This window comes from Musa acuminata, chromosome BXJ3-7 (assembly GCF_036884655.1).
Source record: "Musa acuminata AAA Group cultivar baxijiao chromosome BXJ3-7, Cavendish_Baxijiao_AAA, whole genome shotgun sequence".
Lineage (NCBI taxonomy): Eukaryota > Viridiplantae > Streptophyta > Magnoliopsida > Zingiberales > Musaceae > Musa > Musa acuminata.
Window position 1 is genome coordinate 32,876,231 of NC_088355.1, and position 21,361 is coordinate 32,897,591.

Genomic DNA, 21,361 nt, shown 5'->3' on the forward strand with positions numbered 1-21,361 from the left:
CTAAAGCCTAATCTCTAAGGCTTAGTTAGACGGTGGTATCGCCCACTATCATCTGCAGGCGGTGGTACCGCCTAATACTGGCGGTGGTACCACCAATACCTCGAAAATATGGGATGAGACACTTTTTTGCTCCATTTTTGAAGCCATTGGGGCCTATAAATACCCCACTCTTTCCTGCATGAAAGAGCACGAAAGTGTGTGTTGAATCTCGGATTTTGATGATGAAGTCAATTGTCATTTGTTATCTAATCTATGTGTTGAGATAAGTGTGCAGGATTAACTACGATGAGAGTAAGACAAGCAGCAGGTGTTGCGCCGGAGTCAAGATCATGATCACGTTGGGAGTTCGAGAGTTCGACGGAAGTTCGGACGGTCGTCGGAGGTTCAGCGAGAACAGATCCGAGAAGTCCAGAAGCTTGCCAAGCGAAGCTCGTCGGAACTCGCCAAGTGGATCGTCGCAAAGTCTAGGAGTATGCCGGATGTCCGCAGAAGGATCACCGAGGGTTTATCGGATGATCGACGGAAGTTGGCCGGAAACTCGCCGGAAGAAGCAATTGACGCATCGGAGCAAAGCTGCAGAAGTTGTCTTAGAGTTAATCGTAGTTAGCATGATGATTAAGCATGAAAATGGGAGGTGATCCCATTAGTTTAATCTTGGGGCAATTGGGCCCCTGAAAAGATTCAAATTGGGCCGAATGGAGCGAACCATTCGGACCCTGATTGCACCAGGAGGTGCAACCGCCCCAGCCAGGAGGTGCAACCGCCTGGGCTGAGAGGTTGGGAGGTGCAACCGCCCCAGCCAGGAGGTGCAACCGCCAGGGCTGCGAGGCTGGGAGGTGCAACCGCCCCAGCCAAGCGGTGCAACCTCCTCTGTCAAGAGGTAGCACCGCCAGAGCTCAAGTTTCGAGCTCTGCCAGGCGATGCAACCACCGAGCTCAGTCTTCGAGCTCTGGCAGAGAGGTGCATCAGCCTGAGCTCAATCTCGAGCTCTGGCAGGTGATGCAACCACCGAGCTCAGTTTTCGAGCTCTGGCAGAGAGGTGCATCAGCCTGAGCTCAGTTTCGAGCTCTGCCAGGTGATGCAACCACCGAGCTCAGACTTCGAGCTCTGCCAGGTGGTGCAACCACCAAGCTCAGTCTTCGAGCTCTGCCAGGTGATGCAACCATCGAGCTCAGTCTTCGAGCTCTGGCAGAGAGGAGCAATCGCCTGAGCTCAGTCTTCGAGCTCTGCCAGGCGGTGCCACCTCTCCAGTCAAGAGGTGCAACCGCCTGATCCCAGAATTCTGGGATTTGATCGATTTGATCGTTTTGAGCTCGAATTTTGAATTGGGTTGGGGCCTATAAATACCCCACCCATTCAGCACTGAAAAGATACAGACCTACACCGAAATCTTGATCTTTTCTGTGATTCTAAGAGCTCAAAAGTGTTGAAAAGCCTTTAAGTTTCCTCCTTCTGTTCTTCAAGTTTTCAGTTGTAAAGTGAGGAGAGAAAGGTCTGTAAAGGTTGTCTCCTGAGCCTGTCAAAAGGAGAGAAACTGTAAAAGGGCAGTTAGCCTTCGCCCATTGAAGGAAGGCACCTAGTTGACGTCGGCAACCTCGTCGGTGGAGGAAGCCAAAAGTGGAGTAGGTCAAGGCTGACCGAACCACTCTAAATCTCTGGTTTGCGTTTATTCTCGAGCACTTTATCATTACTGCAAACCTCCTTCATTACTACTGCTCTCTGCGCTTTCACGAACAAGTTCTAAGTGCTGTTCTTCCGAATCTGCATTCAGACGTAAATTCGTATTTTCATACATTACAGTTTACGTTTACGTTTGATTCTGCAGAACTGTCTTCCGTGCTTTTACGAACGAGCTTCTTTGCAGTTTACCCTTACATTTTGATCCTATTGATAACTGCAAACTGTCCTCTACAATTTTACGAACGAGTTTCAACATTCAGACGTAAATCGGCTTTCCTCGCACAATCATCATATCTCAATTTACGTTTACGTCTTGATTTCAACTGCATACTGCTTTCTGCAAGTATACAAACAAGTTTCAAAGTTTAGACGTAAATCTGCGTCTAGACGTAAAACTGCGTTTAGACGTAAATCTGCGTTTAGACGTAAAACTGCGTTTAGACGTAAATCTACGTTTAGACGTAAATCTGAGTTTAGACGTAAATCTGAGTTTAGACGTAAATCTGCGTTTAGACGTAAATCTGCGTTTAGACGTAAAACTGCGCTTAGACGAAATCTGCGCTTAGACGCAAACTGCACTTAGATACAAACTGAGAATTTGCTTTTGCATCATAATACTTTTTGAACGAACGCAGCTTTTGGTTTTTTAATCGCTGTAAGATTTCCGCTGCACTAATTCACCCCCCCCCCCTCTTAGTGCTCTCGATCCTAACAGTGTGAACAAAAGTCTTAAGATTTTGGGTTGTAAAAGTGTTAAAGAGGTACTAAGTGTCCTCCTCCTTCTTTAGCTTTGTGATCATTCTAATAAAGGTGTGAGGCTTGTAAAGGTTGTCTCTATTGGGAACGAGTCGGCGCTAAGAGGGGGGGGGGGGGGGGGTTTGAATTAGTGCAGCAGATAAAAACGTTGGTTTTAGAAAATTCTTTCATACATTGAAAACCAATCCCGAAAATATGCTTAACTTGCAAGCATGTTCGTAAACGTATTGAAAGCATTAAGCAACTAAGGAGGCTTGCAGTAAGGTAAATTGCACAAAAGAAACGCAAACCATATTTTTATAGTGGTTCAATCGTCGTGATCTACATCCACTCCACCGATTCCTCGTTCATCGAGGCCACCGGCATCCACTATCCATCTTCCTTTAATAGGCGAAGACCAACCACCTTTTACAACTCTTTCTCCTTTTACCAAGTTTAGGAGATAACCCTTACACCCTTACTTACTCCTCTCTCAAACTATTCTAACACTTAGAACTTTGAGAAGAGTTCACACACAATTAAAATAGAGTGAGTTCACACACTTAGAACTCTCTCAAACTTTGAGAAGAGTTGTGTGTTGTTTAACCAGGGATAAGAGGAGTATTTATAGGCTTTAAGTTGATTCAAACTTGGAGCCTAAAAAAGTCTTATCCAAAGTTTCTCGGGTATAGGCAGTACCACCACCTGTGTTGTGCGGTGCCACTACTAGTGTTAGTCTAACACTAACACTGCACTAGGTAGTAACACTGCCCAGTCTGGTGGTACCATCGCTTGACACCTGACACTGGGCAGTACCATTGCCCAAACTGATGGTACCACCACTTGATAGCCTCTCGGAGATTGTGTTTGGGCAGTACCACGGCCTGACACAGTCTCGGAACTGTGCCACGACGGTGCCACCTCTTGGGTCACTATTTGGGCCTTTTCACTTGGCCCAACACAGTCCTTATATGGGCCCAACTAGTCTCTAATTGGGTTGGTCCAATTCCAATCCCAATTATGTGCTAACTACGAATTCTAAGGCATACACTAAGCTAAATAAGTTCGATAAGTCAAGGTTTCTTCCGGCGAGCTTTTGGCGATCTTCCAACGAACTTTCGACGATTTCTCGATATTGTTCCAGCGAACTCCAAGTAAGCTCCTAGACTTTACGACAATCTTCTTGGCGAGTTCCAATGAGCTTCTTTGGCAAGCTCCTGGACTGCTTGATCAATTCCGGCAGAACTTTTTACAAACGTCCATCCGGACTTCCGATGAACTCTCGAACTCCCAACAAAATCTCATTCTCAACTCCGAGACTTCATTTTGCTTTATGCCTTACTATCATAGTTAATCCTGTATACATAAAACATACTTCGATCTAGACAATTATTACTAAGCATGAATCATATTGTTCGGCATGTCATTGGTCTATCGACGCTTGGTCTGATTCTTCAGCACATCGTCCTCTCTTACGGCCTATTGCCCAATCGACTAATTGCCCTCTACAACTCCAATATCCTTGGCACAATATCTGCTCTTCTTAGCCCGATGCCCGAAACCATGGCCCAAAGCCTTCTGTCGTTACATCAACCGATCCTCCGATGCGACATCCAATCTTCTGACATATTTTTCTCCGGCCCAACATGATTCTTCCTACTTTAATTATCTTGATTTGATAATTAAAGTAGGACCTGATGATATGGGATGTATCGTGATATTGAGAGATTACGGTTCCTCTCTCATCCTCCTTGTCTCTAATCTATCAATTTAAATAGTCTTGTGAAAATATAGGAAGAGAAGAGGAGAGTCTAGTTCTCCTTATAGATAAATAGAGGTTTTCGGATCCGAAGATGGTGCCTTTACAAATCTAATCAAATTCTTTTCATATGACATTGAAAGGTATGTATCGTAAATCCAATATATCGTTATTTGATTCCAATCAAAGTATTTTCGTATTACAAATAATATATTACAGATTTTATATTTACAGTTACTTCCAGTCCTGAAACCAAGGATACTTGCGAACGCCATTGCATGGTGTTATCTTCTCCATGTCGAAGCCACGGGATGATGAGCAAGTTGCCCGGTCGGTGCACTGCCGTAGCTTGTTGTTTTGCGTAAGAAAAGAAGATGGGGTAACAAGGCTGCTTCAACTCATTCAGAGTTGCAGTTAGGCCAGGGATCAGATTCTTTGCATGTCACAAACCGACTCATCTCTTCATCATGTATGCGTACCAATAATCTACTTGGGGCGGTTGCCTACCCTAGTTAATATAGTCATCGAAATAGCTGGGAGTGGTGGGCACTGGAGTGACTGCAGTGTGCTGTTTGTTTGGCTACTCCCTTGCTGCGTTTGGCAAGTTGGTGGAGGGTTGAGCAGTATATATACTGTGAGTTCCTGTAAAGAAGATGAGGCAAGAGGTATAGAGAGGGATAAGAGCAGAATCGAGAGTCACAATGTGCATTGCTGCATGGCTGTGGCAGTCTCACCCTGTCTACCCACTTCTCCTTCTGCTCAATAGAGATGAGTTCCATGATAGGTATGATCAAAACCTTTCACTAAGTTTGCTTCAATCATTGTATTATCGTTCCATGAATTCATATGATCTCTCGTCTGGATCAATGTGGACATGGTCTTTAGTCACTGCATCAAACCTGATTCATTTTCAACTCCTCCATATAGGCTTCACAAGTTTCAAATCTCCATATGTTGCACTGCCTGTTGGTATATACAAGATTGTTGATGGTGATTAGTTCCAGTATATATCATTGTCATCTCCTTCATAAATGCTTGCAAAAATTGAAATTTGCATATGCAATTGATAGTATCAACATGTATCATGTTGGATCTCACTGGATGGCAGGCCTACTAAACCAGTAGCATGGTGGGGAGATGGATTTCAGAAGATACTGGGAGGGAGAGATGGGTTAGCTGGTGGGACTTGGCTGGGGTGCACAAAGGATGGAAGGCTGGCTTTTTTGACTAATGTGTTGGAGCCTGACCTTCTCTCCGGTGCAAAGAGCAGAGGAGAATTGCCTCTCAGGTTCCTGCAGGTTCTGTATCTTTATGATCTTGACATTGATATCTTCCGTTCATTCATTTGTTGGAAACATCTTCTCTGTTTAGTTGGAAACTTGGCAATCTTCTTTGCCATGACAAGAAAAACATAATGCTTCCAAACATAAAAATGTCGAACATGGCATTTATGTAATCATCACCTGCTATTATTCTTTGTTCATATTACTTTGTTTTTTTCATTTGTTTCAAATGCATGATACACATTTGTTTCTACAGAATTCCATTTTGATTGTGCTTTCTCATAACCTAGTAAACATGAAAATTTTCCATTTATCCTATCTACACTTTAAACATGAAAATTGGTATTTACTGCAAGTACGGCTTAACGTGTGTTAATTCATAAACCGCTGTCTTAGCATATGTTTTGAACATGTTATCTTGTGCTCATTATGTAAAGCTTTTCTTGAGTTCCTGAGATGTGTAATATTTTAGATATGTGCAGAGCTAGTACTCTAAATTAAAGGTAACAATAAACTTTTGTTAAGAAAACTTATGTTGCACTTTGGTCCTTTTGGTTTCATTGGATGGTTATATCTGTGTGAATGGTCATGTTGATTACCCTTGTTGTGATAACTTAAGCTATCTGCTATTGTATGTTTGGCATGGATGCTTACCTTTTTCAGGTGGTCACTGGACTCTGTTTGTAAGATGTAATTGTCCATATGTGCTTAAGAGTATTACATAGTTGTTAACTTTGATTTATTTTGCTGATAGATACATTGTATCTTTTCGCCAGCTCACATGCACAATAATGCATTTGATTTTAATCACAGAATTAGATAAGAGTTTGTAAGTTTGCATCTCTGTGAAGGTTCTGCATTATTCTCTTTTGGCATTGGGTTTTCATTTCAGGATAGACAGAGCCCTGTGGAATTTGCAGAGGATCTGGTAAAGGAAGCAAATGAATACAATGGTTTCAACCTCATAGTAGCTGATACTTCTTCCAAACTCATGGTTTATGTGTCCAATCGACCTAAGGGAGAGCCTGTTTCTGTTCAAGTGGTCTCCCCAGGTCTTCATGTGCTCTCCAATGCAAAGTTGGACTCTCCTTGGCCTAAGGTAAGCAAGTAATCATAAAGAGTTCTGATTCCAATTCCTGAATGGTTTAGCAGATGACATAATTTGTGTTTTGATGATTATATTCATCCAGAATATGTTTGTAATGTTCTTCACTGATGCTAATGTCCTTTCCCTTGCTATTTTAGTTGGATCTTTACTAATCGTACAGTTTTGGTTTCCTGTATTGACAAATAGTACATCACAACAGTTCATGCAATTAAAGTGGCACATAATGGTAAAAATATAAAACATGTTGCCTGCCGTAATACTTGATTTGATATCAGGTATCGAGCAAGTACTAAATTGATGACACTGATTCCTATTGAGTTGCTTGGAAGACCAACTCACCTTGGTCACCTTTAACAAAGTTTTGATGCAAAAACATAAAAAGGAGGAAGGAAAGAAACCAAGAAACAAGTTACGCATTGTATACTTTGTCATGCAGTTACATGCATATTTACTTAATATGTAATCTGCTATAATTTGGGAAGTTCTATGTCATGTCCTTTCTGTTGAAACCATACTTCTTCACTCTAGAGTAGATCAGTAAACCTACATTAGGTTTATTGAAAACTTATCTTGAAAGCGGCAGCTTAAACATATGGAAACTATTATTCGGTAGCACTATTAGCTTCTCTGTTTGGCAAACCTCATCAGTGATTGAAGAACCTTGAGATTTTGGTAATAGGAAAGTAAACAAAGTGATAAGATCACAATGAAAAGAGAAAGCCATCACTGAGATTGTCATTCTTATGAACATAAAATTCACAAGAATTAGAAGGCACCAACAAGTGGTTGAATGACAAGAAAGCCATCACTGACATTATGTCTATGAATCCTATACGTTTCTCATGCTTCATACAAAGTGGAGCAAAACTACTTAGTTCATCTTCATTCTCGTGCAGGCGCAGCGCCTTGGCACAAGTTTCATGGACATAATTCTGAAGCATGGAGATGAAGAAATCTCGCAAGAGGACATGGTCGAAGAGCTGATGTTTGACACTACAAAGGCTAATAGAGAAAAGCTGCCTAACACCGGCTGTGATCCTAATTGGGAACTCAATTTAAGCTCTGTTTTTGTAGGAGTTGAGACCGAATTAGTAATCATTGAATCCAAACATCTTCCATATGATAATTTTCTTTGAACCAAAACACATATAACTAGTCTTTTTCTTTGATCCATACAGGGGCGATATGGAACGCGAAGCACTGCTGCTTTATCTGTAAAGACTACTGGAAATGTAAGCTTCTATGAGAAGTACTTGGAGAATGGAGTGTGGAAGGAGCACACTGTTGCTTACAATATAGAGAAGGGACAGTGAGTAGAGTTGCATCTGAGAATAATTGTGTTAAAGGACAGACACCGTTGTCCCAATTGTTGCCTTCTACATGAAATCTGAATGCAAAGGATTTATTTCCTTGTAACATAAGTTTGTGTCGCTCCACTGATATGTAATCTCGGAACATCACAAACATAAGGATGGATATATATATATATATATATATATATATATATATATTCTTTCATAAGAGGCAATTTCTTATATTTAGTTGGCAAATAATGTTGAAAGTCTTTTCACAATTTAAGGAGGTCCTTTGGAGATAATACAAATGTAGCAATTTGGGAATCACACTCATTGGATATATGTTCAATTTAGGTTGACAAAAAGAATAAGAGACCAAAAACTATCACAAAACTAAAGAAAATAAAGAGTCAAACTTAAATAAAATGGTACGAGTGAAAGAATATTCTCCCTGATAATTACTTTTATGTCTTTTTCAAGCCCCAGAAAAGTTGAGTGGGAATCACATCTTTCATCATCTTATCTCTGTCTAAAAAAAAATCAATAAATTAACAAAATATGCTAGAACTACATTCATTATATTTTTATAAATTAATATGTGAGACTAAATCAAGATATTATAATCCCCTCATTAAGATCTTGACATAGTCCGAATCAAATCCACCTAAGCATAATTTTTTAGATTGCAAATTCATTATATGATTTGATGACATAATTAACCTATTAGTTTTTCAAATCTAAATTACTGGATCAAAATATCTAAATCCAAATTAACGATAATAGAATCATCAGACTCATATCAATTCAATTCTTACTCATTTTTTATATAGGACTACACCAATAAAATTTTTTTATTCTTCCACAAAACAAATTATACAAAATTTTATCCAAAAAATAGTAATAATTTTTTTTAGACTATATTGGAGATGAGAAGAGATGCGATCCCAAGATTCTACTATTATGATGAAAAAATAATTCGTTAAGAAATCCTCAAGTCTTTTCTTTGTTTTTCAATAAAAAAATTATATAATAAATTAATAAAAAACAGTGATTTTTCCTAAAAGAATCGTGGATTTGGTTGTGTGGGTCCCCGTCAGAGTTCAGCCGTAGGTCGGGCTTCCATCGTTCTGCCTCGTTCCGCCACCGGAACCGTTTGATCAAACTTGTCCCCACGCCCCCGCGCCGCGGGCGTTCCTTCTCCCATGACCTGATCGCTCCTCTTCTGCCTCTTCCGTCCCTCCCTACCGCCCCGCGAAGTTGTGCTCTCAAGGTGAGGAATTCTTTCTTGTCACTCTGCTGTTTTTCGGGTTGTTTATGACGGATCTGATGGCTTCTGTTGTAGGTCTCTCCATGAAACGGGTAAAATCAAAGGCGGATGCCTCCAAGAAGGCCGATAACAAGTGAGGATCTCTTCTTGTCCTTTCTGCTTTGGCTGGTGGATCGATCGGTGTTTTAGGAGTTAGGAAGTCCTTTTGGGACCTGGTTGTACTTCTATGTTTTGTTTTCTCAAGGCTTTCAGCGAAGAAGGGATCGGAACGGGCGAGTAAGAAGCCGAGGAAATTGAAGGCCGCCAAGGATCCCAACAAGCCTAAGAGGCCTCCCAGTGCCTTCTTTGTCTTCATGTGGGTACTTCTGTCCGTTGTTTGGCTTCTATGATTGATTGTTTGATTTACGTTGTTTTGCTGGTTTGAAATGGCAGGGAAGAGTTCCGGAAGTCTTTCAAGGAAAAGAACCCGAATAATAAGTCGGTCTCTGTGGTAAACTCCTCTATGTTCTCTACCGATCCATCTGTTCTAGTATGTCAATTTTCATCATAAAAGAAAAGATTTGATCTCAATTTTTTTGATCAAATAGGTTGGTAAAGCTGGTGGGGATAAGTGGAAGTCCATGTCAGAAGATGTACGCGATCACCACAGCTTGCCCCTTTTTAGATCAATGGTCCTGTTGAAAGCTTTGATCTAAATAAAGATGATCTTTTTTTTGTGGTTAATTACAGGAGAAGGTTCCCTATGTGACCAAAGCAGCTAAGTTAAAGACGGAGTACGCGAAGAAGTTAGCTACATACAATAATAACCAGGTCCAGTTCCCACATCTACCTGTTTGCCTTGGTTCAACCTTTTCACATATCAGTTAGCTAACTATTGATTCTCTTGATGGCTATTCGAGTAGTCTGGCGGAGGGAGTTATGCGGCTGGTGATGAAGACGAGTCTGACAAATCCAAGTCTGAGGTGAATGATGATGAAGAGGAAGAAGAGGGAAGTGAAGAGGCTTGTGTGATTGTCAAAATAGTTCCATAGATTGTTAAGTTGCAGTGGGAAAAGGTGCTAACCTTTTTATCTTTGTTTTGTTAAACAGGAAGAGGAGGAAGATGACTGAGAGAACTATGAGCAAAAGTGCAGTTGAAGGGGCAGAGTTGTTGAAGTAAGTTTGGCATACCACTGTCTTCTGTGATGGCTGAACCATTACTTGGCTGTTGAACGACATGTACTTACTTTCATCTACCTAAAAAAAAGTTAATGCCACTTGGGGTTAGTTCATCTGTTATTCATGGATGGCATATTTTGGGTGCATGAACATGGTTTTAGTGGTATTAGTTGCCCCACCTCAAAGGAATGCTATTGTGATATATTTATTGACAAGAAGGAAATAGGTCGTGGTTATCAGTTTAGTTAGTCGTGATCTGTGAAAATGATAACTGTTCTTGACATTGCTAGTTGAGATATGCGCCAAACTCTTTACCATTTGATATGTTTGGCCCATAGGCTTTGAAGGCTTGCATTTTCTGTCCATTCTTAACGTGTTTTGTTTTATGTTTCTCCACCCTTAAGCTTTTTAATTCTTACAATCTATTGCATGACCCAATATGAGATGTGGACTCATAACTCCAAGGGATTATTACTATTTCAGACAAGGCCAGCAGAAAACATTGTGCTTTGCCTACTTGATTTACCAATTTGTGTTGATCGAGCATTTGAGTTCTAGAGATCAATTGCATGATACCATCTGCCTACCGTAGAACATGGTGAGTCGTTCCGGTATGTCTTGAGCTAGGGTACTCCCCGGTCAGGAGTTGTATGATTACAGTAGAATTAGGTTTATCATGTTGCTGTTTTCTGAGATGAGTATTATCTTACTCAGCTGGGCTTCATCGTTAAGGTTGTTCTCTGTGCTGTCTTATGATGCTTTATCTGTATAGTTCATTTTTAATGCACGCGAATGACATTTGTATGCATGCGACTGATGGACACCGGGAAAAATTGTCTTTATCAAGAAAAGGTTTATGTGATTGATTGATAGAGGATGAAGTGGGAATCAGCTTTGTTCCTGTGGTTTCATTTTCGCACTTTTTCAGCTTTTGTAGATTGTTATTGAGTTAAAATTTATTTTGTTTTATTAATCTTTTGTTGATTTTCCTGATAAAACGTTTCCATGTAAATAAAGTATTGAACGGATTCTTTTAACTCGAACCGTCGTCACGTAAGAGGTAGTATAATAACCTTATATAGTAATCATGATTCAATTATGTAATTTTTTTTATAATATTATATTTTAATATTAAAGAAAAAAATAAAAGATGTAAAAAATCATAAATAAATGAAATAATTAGGATTTATTATTGTTGTTATCGAATATTAAAAATTTATTAACGTCACAACGACGAGCACTAATCAACTTGTCACCCCCTAGAGAAAGGCTGCAACCAGGCATACATACATTGACTTAAGAACTCGAAGAACGCCATGGCCCGCTTCATCAACCGTTGGATGGCGTGTTCACCATCAGTCGTACAACACGAGCTTCTCGTACTCCCGGCCGGAGATCGCCGAGTCCATCACCTCCCGCGGGCTGAGCTGCCCATCCCCTTCCAGGAACAACTTGACCATATTCTTGGAGAAGCCGCTCACCAGCGCCACCCCCTTCTGCGTCGAAACCACCGGCGTCGATCTCGACGTGCCCCTAAGGTTCCAGAACACCACCTCCGGCACCGCCTCCCCGTACCCGCTCTCCTCAAACTTCCTCCTGATCGCCTCGTAGTCCGTTTCCCATGGATTCGGCGACGCCCGGTCGAATTCCATGTCGCTGAACACGAACACCCTCCGCACCATCCCGTCTGCCCGCAGCCTCCCCTCCACCGCCACGTCCAGCATTTTGTCGAACACCTTCTGGAAGTCCGTATTCATCCCCCAGTCCATCATCCGCACGAACCGCGTCTTCTCCTGCAGCGACTCCCCCTCGATGCGGTGCAGCATCGGCCTCTCGCTGAACGTGATCACTCGGCCCTTCCATGGCTCTTCGCTCAGCTCGGATATCAGAAGCCCGAGCGCGACGCTGACCTCCATCGGCGTGCCGTCCATGCTGCCGGAGACATCGCACACGGCTATGCAGTTCCGCAGGCTCCCTATTTTGGATAGGTCTTCGACCATCCGCTTCCACTGCAGCTCCGCGACCTCGTCGCCGGAGTCCTTGACGATCTCGTGGGGCAGGAGCGCGCCGGCGGCGATCTTGGCCTTCCCCTTCTTGACATCGTCGAGGTATTGGGTGAAGCGCTCGCGATCGTGCTTCAAGAAGTGCTTTTTGTAGTTCTTCATGGCCACGGATGCGACGCGGCTGTAGGGGAGGATGCTCCACTGGCCGGCGCTCATGTACACCTCCGGGAGGCCGATGGCCCGGCGAAGGGGGACGAGAACCGCGCGACGGAGGCGGTCGCGGACGCGGTAGGCATAGTGTGCGTCCGAGACGGAAAGGTAGTCGGGATCGGAGCTCCGGGGGAAGACGCGGCGCGCAACGGCCTCGCAGAGGAGGGTGGAGCGATCGTAGGAGGAGTCGACCGAGGGGCACCACTTGGCGGCGAGGGAGATCTTTGCGACCTCGCCGGCGCTCAGGTGGCGGAGGTCGGCAGCGAGAAGCTCGGCAAAGACGTCCGCCACGCGGTCGTAGAGCAACCGGTAGTCGGGGTCGCGAGTGTGCCGCTCGATGGCCCTGATCGCCATCTCCGTGCGCTTCGTCCGCCGGATCTCCGTCGACTGCGCCGACAAGATCTTGCCCCTGGCCAAATCGGCGGCAATTCTCTCTTCCCTCGTCCCTGCCTTTATCGTTGGGGGCAGCTTCTCCGACTGGCGGCAGCATGGACGGCGGCCGAAGCAACGGCCCTGAGGACCGCGATGCGGCCTCTCGGCCTTGGCCTTCGCTCGAACGTTGTCGCCGGCGATCAGGCGGTGGAGTATCTCCGGCAGATCCTTGAGGTAGCCGAAGTCGGCGATGGCTAGGAGGTTGAGGGCGAGGGTCTTAGGGTGGTGGCGGTGGAGCCAGAGGGCAGCGGCATAGAAGCCGTCGCGGTCGGACTTGCCAGTGCCGCGGACGCCTCGAAGGTGGCAGGCAAGCTTGAGCGCGGTAGCGGCGTCCTGCGCCCAGGCGGCTGATAGTAGCTCGGCCACCGTTTCGGCGGCTGTGCCTGGGACGACCTGGAAGAAGAAGTCGAGGCAGGAGTCGCCGGAGGAGATGTAGGTCGGGGAGAGGTTCTCCGTGAGGCCCATGGGCGGCCGCGAAGGGTCGGCGTTGAAACCTGCATCCATGAGGTCAAGCAAGGGGTCGCCGGTGGGAGGCGGCGTTGGTGGTGGTTGTGGTGGTGGCGCGGTAACGGAGGTGGGAGGGGGATGTCGGATCTCGGGCGGGCCGAGGAGGGTGGTGGCGGGAGAGGGAGACGACGTCATTGGTATCGGTCGACCGGTGGTGGAGTTTTGGCTGTGAGGCTGATAGAGGGAAAGCGCCGGGAAAGGAGAGAGTCTTTCGTTTGAGGAGGCGCAGAGGGCGGGTATTTAAAAGAGGACGTTTCCTTGGGACCCAAGCAAGGGCGGGTATTTAAAAGAGGCCGTTTCCTTGGGACCCAAGCAAGGGCGGGCGCGTACCATGACGCGGTTGCTCGACCGCCTTCCGAGTTTAGTTCATGCCGGCCTTGTTCAGAATTGTTCCATTTAATCAGAACCTCGCCAATATATTCACAATACCCCCGAGACATCTGCACCTGCCGTGCCAGAAAAATACTCATGCGAGTTGATAGGGGTAGTAATCATGATAAGACTCTCGTTATATCAGCTGGGCCAAAATGCCCCGTGCCTCTGACGGGCTGACAACGCCTGACCAGCATGGGCCCAAACGTCAACCGAGGCCTATTAACGATCGCTCAGGCTCGCCACCTCACGACACGCCAACCGCAATGTCAGTCGCCATCAGAGGTACGATCCTGCTCCATGCGGACAGGCGCTCCAGGTAACACTAAGCTCCCGTATAAATACCCCCGTGTTCTAAGCAAAAGAGGATCATTTTTCACTCCACATCACTAACTTGATCGTCGGAGAGGTCGGGCCGAGCTTCCGACCCGACCCGTGTGCAGGAACGGAGACGAGACGCTTCCCACCAGGCTCACAGGAGAAGAGCTCCCAGGAGAAGTCTAGGGGATTCCCCGTCATTCAGTCCCGAACCGAGTCGCGTCGGCCCCGAGGCCATGGCTTATAAGTGTTTACTCTAACATTTTGGCGCTAGAAGGAGTGCCTGAAAGATGTCGAGGTATCACTAGACCGACTAAATCGGACACGCAGCCGAGGGGTCACACCCAGCCGCAGCTGCGGAAGAACCTTCCCCGCAGGCAGGTCTTCGCAATGAACACCCCATCGTAACTTCGGAGCGCTACTGGCGGATATTCAACGACTCGGGCTTGTTACCACCCAACGCCCCCTCAGTCGAACCTTCGCCCGTTTCGACCGAGGCCTTCCTCGACCTCACCCATCGAGTCCAAACTCTGATCGGTATGGTGCGGTCCATCATTTCGATCGTCGCTCCAGCGTTGCACCCGCCGGCCGCCCGACCAGTTCAGCAACAGGAAACGCCCGCCCAAGTTCATGCCCAGCCCTTGGAGCTTCCCGCTTCCCCTCGGGTCCCGTCGTCTCCGCTTGGGGATCGAGCGACGGAGGACCGTGAGGGCCACGCGGGACCCGAAGCCCCCTCCTCGGCTTCGATGGACTCCTTGCGAGCCCAACTGTTCCTCGTTTGTTAGCGGCTTGATGAGGTGCAGGAGGAGATCCGCAGGTCAAGAGGAGAGCACGGGGGGGACACACATCAGGGATCCCCATTCGTCCTTGAAATTCGGGATCAGTCGGTCCCGCAGAACTTCTGCCTCCCCTCTTTGGATGTATACGATGGCTCCACCGACCCAGCTGACCATGTAGCGGCCTTCCGCACCCAAATGGCCCTATACGGAACCTCTGATGCTCTGATGTGCAGGGCGTTCCCCACAACCCTGAGAGGACACGCCTGCATGTGGTACAACGGCTTGAGGACCGGAACGATTGCCTCGTTCGACCAGCTCGCCAGAGGCTTCGAGCTCAACTTCCTGACTAGCGCACAACCGAAACCATTCGTTGCCCTGCTTCTCAAGCTACACCAGAGGGAGGACGAGTCCCTCTCACACTTCGTGAACCGCTTTGCGACACAGATCCGGGGGTTAGCTGACGCTCATCCCTCTCTCTTGATGCAGGCGTTCATGGCAGGATTACGTCCTTCCCGGTTCTTCTGGTCTCTCGTGGAGAGACCCCCTACCACGGTTCCTGAGATGCTTCAGCGGGGAAACCAGTTCGTCGTGGCTGAGGCTTGGATGGTCGAAAAGCGGGAACGACCCCCGAGGGTGAGGCCAGAACCGGCTCGCGGGCAACAGCCCGCCGCGTCTAGGCGCAGGCCGAACCGATTCGACCCGCCCGCTTTGGCGCCACCTCTGCCCCCTCTGGGCGCGTCCCGGACGGAGATATTTCTCCAGATAAGGGAGAAAGGGTTACTCAAGGCCCCCGTCCCGATGAGGAACCCGCAAGAACTTGCCGACCAGTCCAAGCATTGCCGCTTTCACAGGCAAAGCGGACACGACACCGAAGACTGTCGCCAACTGAAACGGCAGATCGAGGAACTTGTCCGCGGGGGTCACCTCAACCGTTACGTCCGACGGAGCATGGAATCCTCGCCCCGCTCGGAGGGCCCCGTGGAGCTCCACATCGATGTTATCACTGGGGGACCGGCAGCCGGGGGAACCAGCATGTCTGGAAGGAAAGCCTACGCCCGTTCCGTCGTGAGCGACGCCCCCCAACACGGCCCCGACCCCGAGGTCGCATTCTTGCCCGAAGACTCCAAGAAACCAGAGCACGACGATGCACTGGTAATAATGGCTCGGATCGCCAACGCCCAAGTAAGGAGAGTCATGATCGATACAGGAAGTTCGGCTGACGTGCTCTATCTGGATGCCTTTCGGAAGTTGGGGCTCGCCAAAGAATCCCTGAAGCCTATTTGCTCGGCGCTCATAGGGTTCACTGGTGATTCAATCTCGCCATTAGGGACCGTTACCTTGCCCCTAACTTTGGGAGCGCCTCCCAAAGCGAAGACGGTGATGACCACCTTCCTGGTAGTGGACCTCCCTACTGCTTACAACGCTATCCTTGGCTGCCCCACCCTCAACAAAATCAGAGCCGTAGTCTCCACCTATCATCAGACGGTGAAGTTCCCTACCCACGCCGGAACGGGGGAAGTTTGGGGGAGCCCCCGAGAGTCCAGACGATGTTACCTGGCAGCGGTTTCGATGCGCAAAAGGGTCGACGACAACCAACCCCTGGAGGACCCGAGGGAAAGGAAGTGGCCTACGCTACACCCGAAGCCAACGACAAGCACTAATGGAAAGAACGGTATTACTACTACCAAGAATCGAATTAGGGCATACAAGGCCGAAACACTCTCAAATAAGACTTGGGCTGCCCACCTGTGACGTTCCGTTGATAAAGAAACGTCCAGATCGGACAGTCTGGATCGGATCGAAACTACCTGAGTAGGAGAGGGAACGACTCGTCAATTTCCTGCAGGAGAATGCTGACGTCTTCCCCTGGTCGCCATCCGACATAATGGGCGTCGACCCGAAGAATGCTCACCATCACTTGAATATAACTCCCGACGCATGGCCAGTCAAACAAAAGCCATGATGCCAATCCCCCGATAGACAACTCGCCGTCCGCGAGGAGGTGGGATGACTCTTAGCGGCCGGCTTCATCGAAGAAGTCAAGTACCCGCGGTGGCTGTCTAATGTTGTGCTAGTAAAGAAACCTAATGGGAGCTGGAGGATGTGCGTTGACTATACCAGCCTCAACCGTGCATGTCCCAAGGATTGCTACCCCCTCCCACGGATCGACCAGCTGGTCGACGCCACCGCCGGGCACGCCCGTCTGTCATTCATGGACGCCTTCTCCGGCTACAACCAGATCAGAATGGCACCCGAGGACCAAGAGCATACGGCTTTCATCACTGACCTAGGGGTGTATTTCTACAAGGTTATGCCATTCGGGCTAAAAAACACAGGTGCCATTTATTAGAGGACTGTGAACAAAATGTTCGCCGCGCAAATCGGGCGGAACGTCGAGGCCTATGTCGACGACATGATCATGAAAAGTCGTGCGGCGGTAGACCACCTAACTAACTTGACCGAGACATTCTCCACACTCCGGAGGCACGACCTACGGCTAAATCTTGCGAAGTGCATTTTTGGCGTGGACTCGGGGCGGTTCCTCGGATTCATCGTGCATGAAAGAGGAATTGACGTGAATCCGGAAAAGGTTCGGGTGGTCATCACCATGCGAGCCCCTCGGACGATCAAGGACTTGCAGCGACTGAACGGGAGGCTGGCTGCCCTATCCCGATTTTTATCCCGGTCTGGCGATCGCTGCCTTCCCTTCTTCCGGGCGCTGAAGAACCCGAAGGACTTCCAGTGGATGGCGCAGTGTGAAGAGGCTTTCGAGCAGGTCAAGCAACACTTAGCCCACCTCCCCCGCCTGGCCTCGGTTGCTCTCAGGGAAAGGCTCAGCATCTACCTAGCCGCTTCCTAACACGCGGTCAGCTCCGTCCTAACCAAAAAGACCTCAGGGGAACAACTACCAGTCTATTACACCAGCCATGTTCTAAACGGGCCCGAGAAGCGGTATCCACCGATCGAGAAACTCGCTTTGGCACTCGTACTGGCATCTCGAAAGCTGCGCCCCTACTTCCAGGCCCATCCGATTGAGGTAGTCACTGATCAGCCACTCCGGCAGATTCTATCTAAGTTTGATGTCGCAAGTCGGCTCCTCAAGTGGTCGGTGGAACTCAGAGAATTCGACATACATTACGCACTGAGAACTGCCATCAAAACCCAATTCGTGGCAGACTTCATTTCGGAATTGGCTCAAGATGAAAATGGAAGTCCCAAGTGGTCAGACAAAGCGTGGGACCTACATGTGGACGGCTCGGCGACCTCGAGCGGCACGGGCGCGGGATTAGTACTTTCAACCCCCGACGGGCGCTCGTTCGAACGCTCCCTCCGCTTCGGGTTCCGGGCAACTAACAATGAAGCCGAGTACGAGGCGCTCCTGGTAGGACTCAAGCTGGCTCTCGAAATGCAAGTGGATGCCATCCGTGTCTTCACCGACTCATAGCTCGTGGTCGAACAACTCAGCGGCGGATACGAAGCCAGGGAAGCAACCATGGTGAAGTACCTAGCGGAGGTAAAGAGCCTAGCCTCCAAATTCTCCTGCTTTACGATATCCAGGGTGCCGAGGAGCCAAAATGAACGTGCCGACGAGTTGGCGAAGCTAACGTCAGGACCAAACTGCGGAGACCACTCGAAGATTGAGGAGCTCCCCGTCCCGCGCCATCTCGGTCTCAGCCATAACTCCCGCCAAGGCGCGCCCCACGTGGGTGCAGGAGATGCTACTTTTCAAACGCAATGAGATTCTTCCCGAGGACGAGATCGCAGCACGACGCATTCGCCGAACACAGGCATGGTACTCCGAGGTGAATGGACTGCTCTACAAGCGATCCTTCTCACAACCCCTGCTGCGATGCCTCGAGCCTGAAGAAGCGCAGGAGGTCCTGGCCGACGTCCACGAGGGGATCTGCGGGGAGCACATCGCCGGTCGGACTTTGGCCTACAAAATCCTGCGTCAAGGGTATTACTGGCCCACCATGTCCCGAGACGTGAGATCTTACGTGCAGCGGTGCGACCCATGCCAGAGGCACACCTGGATGCCCCAGCAGCCGGCGATCCCTCTATCCCCCATCGACTGTGCATGGCCGTTTGCGCAGTGGGGATTGGACCTCCTCGGCCCTTTCCCGCCGGCCTCCGGCCAACAACAACACATCGTCATGGGCGTAGATTACTTCACCAAGTGGGTAGAAGCCGAGCCACTGGCCACGATCACGGAGCGACAAGTGGAGAAGTTCGTTTGGAAAAACATCGTGACCCGGTTCGGCTTACCCGAAGCCATCATCACCGATAATGGAGCTCAGTTTACCAGTGCTCGGTTCATAGAGTTCTGCACGAACTACGGGATTCAGCTAAAGTTCAACTCTATGGCCCACCCCCAGACGAACGGGTTGGCCGAGGTAACTAATCGAACTATTCTGGGCGGACTCAAGAGACGAGTGTCAGCGGCTCGATCGGCTTGGGTGGAGGAGCTTCCCAGTATCCTATGGTCCCTGCGAACCACCCCCAAGACCGCAACTGGAGAGTCCCCTTACAGCCTCTCGTTCGGAACTGAGGCTGTTTTGCCCCCCAAGATAGCTCTGCCTACCCCAAGGATAGCGAACTACGACGAGAGGGTGTCGACCCAGGGACTGCAAGCAAACCTCGATGTACTCGAGGAAAGGCGTGCCAACGCGCACCTAAAAGACCTCTCTTACAAAAGAGCCGTCGCTAGAATCTACAACCGAAGGGTATGGCCCCAACCCATTAAACTGGGCGACCTAGTCCTACGGAAGGCCGAGGTTAGCGACCCAACCCGAGCGTGTGGTAAGTTAGCTCCCAATTGGGAAGGGCCTTATCGGGTGATCGAAGTTGTTAGGGTCAGTACATACCGACTCGCGACGATGTCGGGCCGCCCTCTGCCAAGGACCTGGAACACACAAAATCTAAAAAAGTTCTTCCCGTGAGCGGGGACTTTGGCGAAAGTTAGAATTATATTGAGACATCAGGAGACACAAACAATAAGCTGAGAAGAAGGCTACGTTTATTCAGAAAGCATAGTACATCAACAATCAAAGTACAGATACATTCATTCCCCAGGAGCGTCGGGGCTGTCGTCAAAAGGAACCTCGTCCGGCATGTCGATGCTCATATCCTTAAGGAAGGAGTCGAAGGGGTCTTCCGCAACCTCCAAGTCAGGGTGACGCCCCTTAAAACGGGCAAGGGCGATCCGATACCCGTATTCATACGAGACCCGCCCAGTCCGAGCAAGGCCAAGTTGAAAGCCCGAGGAACCTTTGTAGTCCTCGATCAACTTCTTGTCCTTTTCGAGCCTTTGGCGGATCTCGGCGTCAAGTGCCTCGGAAGCCCCCCACGCCTCCACGCGCGCTTCTTCCAGGCGGCGGATCAACTCCAAGGAATCCGCCCTCACCGAGCGAGCCTCGGCCACTGACGCCCTCAGATGCGTCTGAAGTTCCGCAGCTCGAGCCTCGGACGCCTGAAGCTCGGTTCGAAGATGCGTCACCTCCGCGTCCGAATCCGCGGCGCGCTGCTCAGCCGCCGCGACCGCCTCAGGCCCCCCTCCGGCGCGGACCTCGTCCACCTGCTTTCGGAGCACGGCGTTGCGGCCACTCAGGGCGGCAATGACTCGCCCCGCGTCCCGGACGTGGTCCATCGGCGCCGTGGCGTAATGATTACCCTACAGATGAACCAGTCAAGACAAAAAGCTATCCGGGAATGCGCAAACAAAAGGGGAGAATAATACTTACCCATAGCAGCGACTTAGCAGACTTGCCGAGGAGGACCTCGGAGGGCAGAGTATACAAATCCCAGGCTATGTCGGGATGAAGCCCACCGCGGACGAACTCGACCACAGAATCCCCTTCGACCCACACCCAGCTACCTCGGGTGAGGCCTTGCCAGCGGGCCATCAGCGGATCGGAGGCCTCGCCCCGCGGGAGACTACCCACCACCCGCATCTGGTAAGGCTCGTCCTCCCCCCCGGGCGGCAGACGACAAAGGTCGCGGACGGAAGGCCCTCGAGTAGCCTCCCCTGTCGCCTCCCCACTGGTGCCAGCTTCGCCCCTCCCGAGGCTCCCCCCGGCATGGCCCGCCGGCTCAGTGAAGGCCCCTGCCGATTGGACCGCGGCCCCCCCAGACACTTCGCTCGTAGAAGCCCTCGCCTTCTTCTGAGGACGACTGGTCTTGACGTCCACCGGAGCCTCCCTCGAACCAGTTCTCACCACGGGCGACAAGCGGGACGACGCAGACGATGGGGTCTTCCCCCCACGCAGGGCTTGGAGCAGCACCATCTCTGCATAGAAGCACCAACACTAGTCAGCTGACTAGATAACCCTCAAAAGAAACCCCACAACTACCCCTTAGGGCATACCTCGAGGCACTGGGCTAAGACCCGCCTCGACCAACCACTCCTCTGACATACTCCGAATGGCCCTCGAGGCTGGAAGGATTTCTTTAAGCCT

The 21,361-nt window shown here is 48.9% G+C and overlaps 4 protein-coding genes across 10 annotated transcripts; 3 read left to right on the forward strand and 1 right to left on the reverse strand.

Moving 5' to 3' along the window:
* Nucleotides 1-4,741: 4,741 nt before the first annotated feature.
* On the forward strand, nt 4,742-8,011 carry LOC103974756 (uncharacterized). The gene is made up of 5 exons (XM_009389644.3): nt 4,742-4,958; nt 5,283-5,472; nt 6,350-6,556; nt 7,462-7,656; nt 7,744-8,011. Exons 1-5 carry the CDS (start codon nt 4,876-4,878, stop codon nt 7,876-7,878), a joined length of 810 nt encoding a protein of 269 aa, XP_009387919.2. The 5' UTR covers nt 4,742-4,875; the 3' UTR covers nt 7,879-8,011.
* Nucleotides 8,012-8,955: 944 nt separating this feature from the next.
* LOC103974755 (HMG1/2-like protein) lies at nt 8,956-10,393 on the forward strand. 7 transcript variants are annotated; one of them, XM_009389639.3, is made up of 8 exons: nt 8,966-9,130; nt 9,203-9,260; nt 9,372-9,482; nt 9,560-9,617; nt 9,715-9,759; nt 9,857-9,937; nt 10,030-10,134; nt 10,217-10,393. In XM_009389639.3, exons 2-8 carry the CDS (start codon nt 9,211-9,213, stop codon nt 10,235-10,237), a joined length of 471 nt encoding a protein of 156 aa, XP_009387914.1. In that variant the 5' UTR covers nt 8,966-9,130; nt 9,203-9,210; the 3' UTR covers nt 10,238-10,393. The 7 variants fall into 7 exon arrangements, with proteins under 7 accessions (XP_065014072.1, XP_065014071.1, XP_009387914.1 ...); XM_065157997.1 differs by having other exon boundaries at nt 8,967-9,130; nt 10,030-10,120; nt 10,221-10,393; XM_065157998.1 differs by having other exon boundaries at nt 8,967-9,130; nt 10,030-10,116; nt 10,216-10,393.
* Nucleotides 10,394-11,452: 1,059 nt separating this feature from the next.
* On the reverse strand, nt 11,453-13,677 carry LOC103974753 (uncharacterized). The gene has a single exon (XM_009389637.3). It carries the CDS (start codon nt 13,570-13,572, stop codon nt 11,641-11,643), a length of 1,932 nt encoding a protein of 643 aa, XP_009387912.2. The 5' UTR covers nt 13,573-13,677; the 3' UTR covers nt 11,453-11,640.
* A 1,424-nt stretch (nt 13,678-15,101) lies between these two features.
* On the forward strand, nt 15,102-16,658 carry LOC135642904 (uncharacterized). Its single transcript, XM_065159384.1, has one exon. It carries the CDS (start codon nt 15,102-15,104, stop codon nt 16,656-16,658), a length of 1,557 nt encoding a protein of 518 aa, XP_065015456.1.
* Nucleotides 16,659-21,361: the final 4,703 nt, after the last annotated feature.

Bases quoted from the DNA above. Each gene is read 5' to 3' on its own strand.
- LOC103974753 (XM_009389637.3), bottom strand. From the start codon at position 13,572: ATGACGTCGTCTCCCTCTCCCGCCACCACCCTCCTCGGCCCGCCCGAG.
- LOC103974756 (XM_009389644.3), top strand. From the start codon at position 4,876: ATGTGCATTGCTGCATGGCTGTGGCAGTCTCACCCTGTCTACCCACTT. The intron at 5,473-6,349 runs GTTCTGTATCTT...TTTTCATTTCAG, and splicing joins TGCCTCTCAGGTTCCTGCAG to GATAGACAGAGCCCTGTGGA. The intron at 7,657-7,743 runs GTAATCATTGAA...TGATCCATACAG, and splicing joins TAGGAGTTGAGACCGAATTA to GGGCGATATGGAACGCGAAG.
- LOC135642904 (XM_065159384.1), top strand. From the start codon at position 15,102: ATGGCCCTATACGGAACCTCTGATGCTCTGATGTGCAGGGCGTTCCCC.
- LOC103974755 (XM_009389638.3), top strand. From the start codon at position 9,211: ATGAAACGGGTAAAATCAAAGGCGGATGCCTCCAAGAAGGCCGATAAC. The intron at 9,261-9,371 runs GTGAGGATCTCT...TGTTTTCTCAAG, and splicing joins TCCAAGAAGGCCGATAACAA to GCTTTCAGCGAAGAAGGGAT. The intron at 9,618-9,714 runs GTAAACTCCTCT...TTGATCAAATAG, and splicing joins ATAATAAGTCGGTCTCTGTG to GTTGGTAAAGCTGGTGGGGA.